The sequence below is a fragment of the Jatropha curcas genome, chromosome 3, assembly GCF_041381405.1.
Source record: "Jatropha curcas cultivar XTBG-Jc1 chromosome 3, XTBG_Jcur_1.0, whole genome shotgun sequence".
In the NCBI taxonomy this organism is placed as follows: Eukaryota; Viridiplantae; Streptophyta; class Magnoliopsida; order Malpighiales; family Euphorbiaceae; genus Jatropha; species Jatropha curcas.
In genome coordinates, this window is record NC_143153.1 from 18,794,225 (window position 1) to 18,805,765 (window position 11,541).

The 11,541-nt window shown below is 36.3% G+C and overlaps 1 protein-coding gene and 1 non-coding gene across 2 annotated transcripts; both read right to left on the minus strand.

Moving 5' to 3' along the window:
- Positions 1 to 922: 922 nt before the first annotated feature.
- LOC149497650 (uncharacterized) lies at positions 923 to 1,604 on the minus strand. Its single transcript, XM_089719243.1, has 2 exons — positions 1,444 to 1,604; positions 923 to 1,400 (listed from the first exon to the last, which is right to left on the minus strand). The coding sequence occupies exons 1-2, from the start codon at positions 1,602 to 1,604 to the stop codon at positions 923 to 925; spliced, it is 639 nt and encodes a 212-aa protein (XP_089575369.1).
- A 7,656-nt stretch (positions 1,605 to 9,260) lies between these two features.
- LOC149497651 (small nucleolar RNA R71) lies at positions 9,261 to 9,367 on the minus strand. Its single transcript, XR_016320272.1, has one exon. It is a non-coding gene; the product is annotated as a small nucleolar RNA R71 (small nucleolar RNA).
- Between the last annotated feature and the right edge of the window lie 2,174 nt (positions 9,368 to 11,541).

Consider the following 11,541-nt stretch of genomic DNA (forward strand, 5'->3'; position numbering starts at 1 on the left):
GAACCAGTTGTTGATGCTTCTATGTTGAGGGATCCTCTCTACACCTCACCTGTTCTCCTTCCAAAGGCTCTTCAGTTGATCCTAAAGGCGAACATTAGAGAGGGACTGAGATCCCTTCAGATGTACTTATAGAGCAAGGCTTGAATGTTAATGTGCCTTCTGTAAATGATGCTAGTTTAGATCCTTATGAGAACATTCTATTACATTAGTGTAAGGAAATCCTTTGTATATTTTGGTTTATTTAATGGAAAAAGGTTCTTTATTTAACTCTTTGGGTGTGTTTTTGTTTTTAAGTACTTGTGATTACCTCTTTCTTGATTAACTTGTTGGATTTTGGGTATGCCAATATCGTGGCTAAGTATGAATTGTGTTAAGGCTACTACCCTTTTAGATCCTTGGATGTTTAAATCCGAACTTGATAGATTGTTATAATCTAAGTTGGTGAATTTTTTGGAGTATGAACTGGTGGATTACTTAAATCTGAACTTAATGGACTGTGTGAGTCCAAACTATGCTAAATCTAAGCTGGAGAACTACTTAAGTTTGAACTGGAGGACTACTTAAGTCTGAACACATGGACTGTTTAAGTCCAAACTGGAGGAGTGCAAGGTTAGTAAAGAATATTGAGATATTTTTCTAAGATAGAACTTTCAAGAAAACTTAATATATCTTGCCTTTCAAATCTTTATGAAGCATGATATATTAAGTGAAAAAACCTGAGATCTTCTTTATTATTTCATCCTAACACTACTTTACACGTTATTGAATGGAAATACAATATGCTTTCTTTAAGTTGTCTGCATTCCATGTTCGAGGTAGCTCCACTCCATTAGTCTTTTTGAGCTTGTATGTACCTGGACTTAACTGCTTTGTGATTTCATATCGGCCTTCCCAATTTTGCCTACTCTCGTCGAGCCTTTTGTTATATCTCAACTTTTTGCCATACTTTATCTCCCTTTCTGAATTGCCTACCTTGAACTCTCCCATTGAAGTACCTTCGCATCCTTTGTTCGTAAGCCTCGGTTCGGACTGTTGTCTCCTCTTTAAACTCTTTTACTAAGTCTAGGCTGTTCTTCAAACTATCATTGCTACTGAACTCCTCGTGTTCAACTGTTCTTTTGTTGGGGATGCATATCTCTACCAGTACTACTGCTTTGGTCCTGTACATAAGAGAAAAGGGAGTTTGACTTGTTACTTGTCGAGGTGTGGTTCTGTATGCCCAAAGTACACTATTTAGCTCCTTTGCACAGTTAGCTTTTTCTCCATCAAACCTCTTCTTCAGCCCTTGTAGTATGATTCTATTTGTGACTTCAGTGAGGCCATTAGTTTGAGGATGGGCTACCGAAATAAAGTCCGATGTGCCAGTCTTTGCAAAAAGATCTAAAGGCTTCTGAGTCGAACTGCTTGCCGTTGTCAATGACAATTTTATAGGGTATACCATACCTGAATATTACATTATTCTTGAAAAAGCTGATAATCCGAGCTGGAGTAATGGTGCTGAGGGCCTCGGCTTCAACCCACTTGGAGAAATGGTCAATTACTACAACCATGAATTTTCGTTGCTCAATTGTTATAGGGAAAGGTCCTAGGATGTAACGCCCCATTTTTCCTGTGTTTCAATAGTAGTTTACCGGTCTGTGAATAGTACCACCGGTCCGGAAGTTGGTATTATTTTTGGTCCGAAAAATTACTATTTATGTTTTATATTTTATTTAACATTTTTGGAGCATGGATGCATGATTTTTATGGGTAGAAAGTAAGTAATGAATATTTTTGGAGAATTTAGATAATTAGTGAATAGTGAATTATGGTGTTATATTAAGTAAGGAAATTTGAGGAATTATTTTTATGGAATAAACTAGAGAGTTTTGTGGAGATAAATAATATTTTGAAGGAATTTAATTGGAGAATATTTGGAGAAAAGACCAAAACACCCTCCAATTTGGAGAAAAGACCAAAATACCCTTAGTTGCTTTATTAAAGGCAACCATCAATTATTGATCACCAAATTTTGCCATCTTCTTCTACATCCACGTTTCTCTTCCTCCTCCTCCTTCTTCTTCTTCTTCTTCATTTTCTTCAATTCCTACTTAATAAACACCCATCCAACTTGATTTAAGTACTAAATATTAGAGAGTGAAGCTAGAGAAGTCATTTTTGGTGACTAATTTCAAGGAATTTGATGATTTTCCTACTTGGGTCAAGTAAGTGATTTTATGATAATCTCATTATTTGTGGGTTTAGAGTTGTCTTTTATCATATACATGCTTAATCATGCTCCAATTACTTCTTTTATTTGTTTTCTTTGTTTGATTTTGAGTTTCTTACATGTAGAGGGTGGAGAGCCTTCTAACAAAGATAAGGGCAAGACCAAAGCTTGAGAAGCTTTGATTAAAGCTTGTTAAAGCTTGTTTTGAAGGTTAGTGTTCATAAACACACTTACCTTACTCAAATTTTGATTTTGTGCCTTTATGGTATTATGTGTATATTTTGAGATTTTGTATGAAATGATTGGTTTGTTGAATTTTGGTTGCCATTACATGCTCTTGGATGATGTTTGATGAGTATTTATGTTGTGGTAGACATTGCTACCTTGTATCTTTGTGGTTCATGTTCCTTTCATGGCTAAAGTAAACTGAATTTGGGAAAAACGTGATTTTGAGTGAGATTTAGGACCATTTTTTAGTCCTTTATAATTTCCATTTGTGTCTGAGTTCTTCATAAAAGTTATAGGTCTATCTCTTAGCTTTCCAACCCATCCTCTTGTGTCCAATTTGGAGATATATAACTCAACTTATGGCTTAAACACCCAAACTGACTTTGTTTGTGTCGGGCCACATGCATCACTGAATTGAGTGCCCATTTTGACCACTATAATGACAAGATTAGGTTCTGAGTTCTTCATAAAAGTTGTTGCCCTGTGTCTTGAGAATTCTCTCGTTCTGGATTGGTTTAATTTGAGTGTGGGGTTTAGTAGGAATTCAAGAAACAATGGACTTGGTTCTGCTGAATCAGGTCTAGTCTGTCAGTCTGTGTTCCTAGCTTTGTTTTGTTATCTTCCATATTGATCTGGGCTGTGATCCCTTCATAACATTTGTATAATTTTGTCTTATCTTTCTAATAACTCTAATTTCACTTAATTTGGAGACCCATAGCTCCGGTTATGTTTTAAAAACACAGCAAAGGTCCATGTTATTTTTATGCTGGAAATTTAAGTATGAGAATTTTTATGAATTACTTAAGTTTAAATTAAGTTTTTATTATGAGAAGACTAAAGAACATGAATTTTATGAGAAATGTTTTTGGGCTCTAATATACTTGGTGTGGATTTGATGCATGATTTGATTTTATTATGTATGATGAGCATGCTCGGCATTTGATGCCATTATGATAAGAAGCTATGATCATATGCTAGGCACGTGGGTGTCTTATGTTAGGGCGAACGCGCTCTATATGTTATGAAAAGGTTGGCGACCTAAGGCCATTATGAATAAGCTATGAAAACTTATCTGCTTCTTTTTCTCCTAAGTGTATGTGAGCCCTTATACAATATTTTTAAGGTAGTGAAATAAATGAGATCACATTATGTTAATAACTCTTCATTTACCACAACTTATTTATGATATCAAATGAATTTCTAAAGCATGATGTGTTGGTGTGCATATGTACTGCATGTTCAAATTTAATGATTTTATGTATATAAATGATTGTTTTTAAGTATGTTGTCATCACAACATTGGTTTGTTGTGTTTTATGAGCACCACTGAGTTTTATACTCAGCGCGTTGATTTTATCACGCGCAGGTTGGAGATTGTGCTTGCTGCTTAAAGACCTGAAGAGTAGCATCAGAGCTGAAGAGATATTTTGGTAGTTACTTAGTATTTTTTTTGTAACTAAGAATTATGGCATGTATAAGTATTACATTTTTGGAGACTGTATTATTTCATTTATAACTTAAGCATGTTATTGTAAATTATTTTGGTGTATATATATTGGGAGATAAACTTGGACTTATTTAATGGTTAGAACATTAGAAGTTGATATATTTAAATGAATGTATTGAAGTGATGAATATTATAATGTTATTGAGGAACTATGGAGTTATGAAATTATAGAAGTGCTATTGTGTTGTTATTGGAGTTTGATGGGGTTTGGAGTTTGAATTTGGGAGTGCTTTGTATTCATATGTTTGGCAACTTCTATTTTTAGGGGAAACTCTTGCAGTTTTTCTGTAGGATTCTCCCAAATCATTTTCAAAACAAAATATTATTACTTGCTAAACTTATGAATACTAAGTCACTTCTAATTCATAATATGATTTTATGATTTATATGTAGGTTAGGACGGTGCCTCCGGCACCGAATGTGGCATCCACCGTCGGGTCTTTCTGGATCGGGCGGCGGGTGTTACATAGGATGTCTATCCCCATTGAGTAAAAGGCTAAGCTGAGCCTAATGGTTGTAGTTCTGAGAAGGCTTTCCTGGATACACGATCATTTTTGGCAAGTAACGCAGTGGCGAACATCTTTTTTCATTGTTGGCCAGTAATACCCCAAAGGCAATATTTTCCTTAGCATCGCGTCTGAGCTTTCATGAGCCCCACAAACACCCTTATGGGTTTCCCTTATGATGTAGCTGCCTTCTTCTTCAGTTAAGCACTTTGCCCAAGGATGTGATTTTTATCTCCTATAGAGTTCTCCATTTTTAAGTATATAATTTACAACTTTCTTGAAGAGTTTAATCGCCTCTTGTCTACTGTCAGGTTGGACATCATTCTGTATGAAATCAATAATTGGACTCATCCAATTATCGTTAGGCTGATACATAAGGATTTCATTTAGCTCATAGTTCATCTAGCTCTACTGTTCAAACATTACCTCTTTGGGTAGCTCTTCCTTTCATGCTACGGTCTTGGCTATGGCATCTGCTTCTTTATTGTCCGCCCGATCTATTTGGGCTATCTTATAGGTGCTACCTTCCTCTTCTAGCTTGCATAAGAGCAACGAAGCTAGAAAGTGGCATTTGGTTAAGTTCACCTCTTTAGTAATGAACATGCCTGTTACTTGGTTGACTACTAGCTATGAATCTAGAAAGATATGAAGTACTGGGGCTTGCACTTTAAGAGCTTGAGTCCTGTGATTAAACCCTCATACGGAGCGCCATTGTTGGTTGTTGTAAAGTCTAGGCGTACAACATACTGTATCTTTAACTTTCTTGGTCCTCGCAGTATGATTCCTGCTGCAGCACCTGAACTTCCCAAGGCCCTATCTGTGTATAACTGCCAAGTGCTACCCCTGGGGTTTGTGACTGGGACTTCTGGTTCCTCCTCTTCTTATTCCTTGGAGAACTCGGCTATAAAGTCTACAAGTACCTATGCTTTCATGGCAGTACGGGGTGTATACCTGATGTTAAACTCTCCTTGTCTGATTAACCACTCCACTAACCTTTTGAATGTTTCTGCTTGGTATAAGATCTTTTTCAAAGGATGGTTAGTTCAAAAAAATATAATGTGAGATTAGAAGTAATAACGTAACCTATTTGCTGATATAAGGATGGCGAACGCTAGCTTTTCAATGCTGGGGTACCGTAGTTCAGCACCTTAGAGAACTTTGCTGGTGTAATAGATAGGATACTGCTTTCCATTTTCTTCTCTAACTAAGACAAATGCAACTATGCTCTTAGTAGCAGATAGATATAAGTATCGAGGTTCATCTCTTTTAGGCCTGCTTAGAATAGCTAGCTATCGCATTTAGAGCTCGGTTCATAACGAGTATGCCATCCAAGAAAATCTAATTTGACCTGGTAGATCTAAAAAGAGAGGATGAAGAGATCTTGAGACAATACGTTTGCTGGTTCTAAAGAATGGCGATGCAGGTAGAGAACTTGATGAAGTGGCCATCAGTGCTATGGTGAAGAACTACGAATACAACAAACTATTTGAGAGTCTAAGTATAGATCCTCCCTTTACCTTTTCCGAACTCATGGCCCGAGCCCACAAATACACAAAGCTAGACGAGGCTTATGAAGGTCAACATCGGAGATCGCGTAAGGAAGAACAATCCAAACACAAAAGACACCCCTCTCCAATGAGGAGACGATCGCCCAGAAGAAGATTGCCTTCCCACACCCACAAGCTAGTTATGCTATTAGAACACCTTATTCGAGAGATGATAGATCATAACAAGACTGACATTTCACTCTTTTGAATAAGTCACGCCCAAAAATATTAACTTGGATAAGAGACCATGGAAATAAGGTTTAGCTAAACTATCTTAGAAATGTGAAGGCAGACACCTCTAGTCATCGAGATAAGAATAAGTATTGTGAATTTCATAAGGACGTTGGCCATGAGACTGAAGCCTATTAGTAATTAAGGAAAGAGATTAAATGCCTTATATAGAGAGGCAAACTAAAAGAATTTGTAGGTTGAGCTCGGAAGGAAACTGAAGAGAAGGACAAACAGGCGAGGTAGTGCAATACTTTGGGCACAATTCAACCACCTTCGGTGGATCCCCAGGTGGTGATAGCAACTCAGCTAAAAAAAGGAGAGCTAGAGAAGTCTATTCTATTCTACCTCAACAAAGGCTAAACATGAGACCACCTGTCTCATTCTCTGAGGTAGATGGCGAGCATGTGCAAACTCCACAGAATGATGCTCTGGTAATTGGAGTTTTGGGAGACTTCTTGGTAAAAAGAATCCTAGTGGATGATGATAGTGCGATCAATTTATTGATTATGGAGGTCTCTAAAGCCTTGAAGTTAGACAAGGTGAAGCTAAAACCTGTCTGAACCCCTCTAGTTTGCTTAGCAAGAAGGCCAGTCCAAGTAGCCATATCTATAGATATATATAACCTGAGAGCTCAAAACCGAAGGTATCTCAAGGAGATTCAAGTTAGAGTTCATGGTAGCGAACATCCACTTTCCATATAATGCTATTGATAGTGTTATTTTTATAGTATTTTTAATATAGTTCTTATTAGGATTTTTAGCATTTTTATTACTTATTTAGTTTTTATTTCATGTTTTATCTATGTTTTTGTGTAAAGCTTCCTTGAAATCATAATACACTTGATCTTAAGGAAATTTGTAGGGTTTTGGCACAGAAAAGAGCAAAATAAAGCAAAACACTCAGGTTCTAGCACGCCCTACCCGTGCTATCTAGCATGTACGTGCCTAAAAAGGACATCAACACAAAGGCGTGCTTGCCTAAGCAGGCCCGTGATGCATTTCATCCTAGAGACTCAGAACCTAGCACACCCTAGCCGTGCTATGGGGCACGACCATGTCATAGATTCTTCTCTAGATGTGCCACTAAGCACGGCCCGTGCTAAACCATCCTTGGAACTCAAGCTTTGGGCGTGCAGAACAGCAAGCCCAAACCATGCAGAACAGCACCCCCGTGGTACGAATTAAGTGTTGTCTGAAGTCGAGAACGCCAGCTAATCTCTATAACTTACATGGGCCCACCTCAGATACTTTCCTGACATACAAATCAAGATCTAATCCTATTTAGGCAGTTGGAAAAGTCCTAATTGAGAAGAAATCCAAAACCTAAACAATTTCTTATCTCCAAAAAGATTTCTTACTTAATAAGAATTCTATTTCCTAAACGAAGTCGGATTTTCTCCGAGGAAGTCTATATAAAGAGAGGAGCCATTCATTATAGAATATCTCCAGTTTTGATATCTTTTGTTCTATTGTTTTCTCTCTCTCTCTCCAAGACTTCAAGCATTCAAGATTTGTGTCAAGATTCCAGGAAGTCGTCCACATTATTTATTGACTAGTTTTTATCTCTAAACTCTTAATCTTGTTTTTACTTTTCATCATTCATTTTGATTATGGAATTATTATCAAGTTTAATTGAGTTCTAGTTAATTACTATGTCGAACTAAACTCTCATACTAGGGATTTGATGTAGCTTAATTTCGATTTCAATTTATAATATTAGATTTGCTTTTCCTTGTTCATGATATAATTTATTATTGAACTTAATGTTTTCAGGCAGAGTTTCTCCCTGGATTGATTTATTTCATTAATCATTATCGGGAGAAGGGTTTTTGATATGAAAAGGTAATAAATTATATGAGAATAATAACTTGATGCAGAAGCTATATGGTTTGACTCATAGGGGGTTTTAATAAATTAATGACCTTAGGTTATGAATTCACAAAACAAACCATAAAACTTAATGATTTAATTCATGTTTGATTGCGCTATTGGAACATAGGTAATTAGACCGGGTTAAAATAGCTAACAATATATCGGGAGAGCTTATTAGTGATTTTAGGGTTATTTCCCCTACTTGAATAATTAAAATTGATTATCAAACTAATAAAACAAATTGGATAAAATTAAGTGAAGTCAAAATCTATAGTAACTTTAAATCCTTGATTTCTTTTCGTCAAATATTCTTGCTTGATTTCTTTTTGTTCTATTTTATTTGTTTTATTTAATTTCTTAATATAATTTCCCTTATTGCTGTTTAAATAATAATAGGTTAACATAATTTTGGTACTTGGTATACAAACCCTGTGGATACAATACTCTACTCATTCTATATTAATTGTTGCGATTTTCGTATACTTGCGAAAAAACACTGTGAAGTTTTTGGCGCCGTTGTTGGGGATTGGCATTATCAATATCAATTCTAATTACCCTATTATTAATTTAGGCATTTATTTTTATTTTTATGTTTATTTAATTTTTCTAGAAGATTATTTTAGGTGTTTATGCAAAGAAGATCAGGTAGGACTAAACCCTCGATCTTTGATTCAAAAATCGAAAAGACATGTCGTAGGAACAACGCTACTAGAAGAGCATGTGAGAACAAACTAGAATAGCAAGCAAACATGGACGATGATGTTAACCCTCAGAACAGACCTCAACCTCATGTCCGCACCTTGCGAGATTACACAACACCTTCTCTCAATGGAACAAGCTCGAGTATCACTAGACCTGGGGTGGAAGCTAATAATTTTGAAATTAAACCTACAATTATCCATGTGCTTTCCACCTCAATTCAATATGGAGGTTTACCTAGTGAAGATCCTAATGCGTATATCACAAATTTCTTGGAGATTTGCGATACATTCAAACAAAATGGAGTTTCTGAGGATGCCATAAAATTAAGACTCTTTCCTTTCACTCTTAGGGGACAAAGCATGATCCTGGTTACAATTATGCCCTGCTGGAAGCTTTACAACATGGGAGGAATTAGCCCAAAAATTTTTAGCAAAATTCTTTCCATCTTCAAAAACCACAAAACTGAATAATGAGATAATGACTTTTGTCCACCATGATCAAGAGAGTTTTTACGAAGCTTAGGAGAGGTTCAAGAACTTATTGAGAAAGTGCCCACATCACAGCTTGCCTAAATGGTTACAAGTACAAACTTTTTACAATGCATTATCTCCTAACATTAAAATCACTTTAGATGCAGCTACAGGTGGATCTTTTGAAAGAAAAGAAATTGATGAGGCATATGACTTGATAGAAGATATGGCAAGCAATAGCCATTACCAAAACAGCTCCGAAAGAAAGAAACCTGCAGGAGTTTATGAGATAGATGCCATTACAGCACCCAATGCCAACGTAGATAATATGGTAAGGAAGTTGGACTTATTGACTGCTAACCCTATTAATTCTATTATGCAAGTTTGTGATAGGTGTAATGGACAACATGGGATTGGAGAGTGCATGCTAGATATTTCAAATCCACAAACTTTGGAACAGGTTAACTATGTGATGAATCAAGGAAAAACTACCTGTACTCTAACTCTTATGATAACACGTGAAGGAATCATCCTAATCTCTCTTATAGGAATCTAAACAATACTTTGAATGCCCCGCCAGGTTTTTCCTTTCAAGAACAAAAGATTCATAATGATCTTCTCGCTGCTCTCTCCAAATGTCACATGGACTTCATGAATGAAACTCGGGAGAACCATAAAATCCAGCAAGCTGCGATAAGGAACTTGGAAATTCAATTCGGACAATTTGCAAACATGATGGCTTCTCGAACTCAAGGTACGTTACCTAGTAATACTGAAAAGAACCCTAAAGAGCAGGTGTGAATACTCAAATTTTGAGGCTAAAAAAAAGGCCAGTTTCCCGGCCGCGACGGTGGTGGTCGCCCTTAAAGGCGGCAGCAGCCGCCGGCGACAGCGGCTGCAGTTGCCTGTGAGTACCTAATTTTTGAGGCTCAAAAAGCCAGTTTTCCTGGACTGCAAACAGTCCGGCCGGACCAAAGGCCATTCTGAAAGTTCACCGGAAGTATGCCAATATGGTACTTAAAACGTCCGGAAAATTACAAAGATCACGGAACTGGTCCCGGAATATTTTTTGGAGGTCCGGAACTCCCAGAAAAGCCTCCGGAGCAAAAAAATCAACAGAACCGCCAGCCTAGCCACCGAGGTTCGGCGTGTAACGCCCCAAAATTTTCAAATCTTAAAATGATATTATTTTATCAGGTCATGAATAGTGCTACAGAGAGGGGGATAATATTTTATTTAGACCCGAGGAAGATATTGAGTATAATTAACTATGAATGGATAGTGATTTACCGGTCTGTGAATAGTACTGCCGGTCCGGGAGTCGGTATTATTTTGGTCCGAAAAAATTATTATATTTTCTTTAATATTTTTAGAGTATGTATGCATGATTTTTATGGGTAGAAAGTAAGAAATAAATATTTTTGGAGCATTTAGAGAATTAGTGAATAGTGAATTATGATGCTTTATTAATTAAGGAAATTGGAGGAATTATTTTTATGAAATAAATGAGAGAGTTTTGTGGAGATATATAATATTTTGAAGGAATTTCATTGGAGAATATTTGGAGCCATTAGATTAGTAGTGACTTAATCTTAGCCATCCAATTTGGGGAAAAGACCAAAATACCCCTTAGTTGCTTTATTAAAGGCAACCATCAATTATTGAGCAACAAAATTTGTCCTTCTTCTTCTTCTCTACACGTCTCCTCCTTCTCCTCCTCCTTCTTCTTCTTCTTCTTCTTCTTCATTTTCTTCAATTCTTACTTAGTAAACACATCAAATTCACCCATCCAACTTGATTTAAGTAATTAATCTTAGAGGGTGAAGCTAGAGAAGTAATATTTGGTGACTAATTTCAAGGAATTTGGTGATTTTCCTACTTGGGTCAAAGGGTGGAGAGCCTTCTAACAAAGATAAGGGCAAGACCAAAGCTTGAGAAGCTTTGATTAAAGCTTGTTAAAGCTTGTTTTAAAGGTTAGTGTTCAAAAACACAATTACTTTGTTAAACTTTTTGATTTTGTGAAGTTTATACTATTTTCTGACAATTGGCAATTTTATATGAAATGATTTGATTATTGAATTTTGGTGGTATAAATGTGTTCTTGGGAGATTTCTAAGCATGCCTATATGTTGAATTGATGAGGAAAACATTTTCTTCTTCATCTTCCAAGAGTGGCAGAATCTATTGATGAATAAGGCCTTAAGTTTTCTTATTATTCCTTGTTGGTTTATGCTCTTAGGATGATGTTTGATGAGTATTTAGTATGTGGT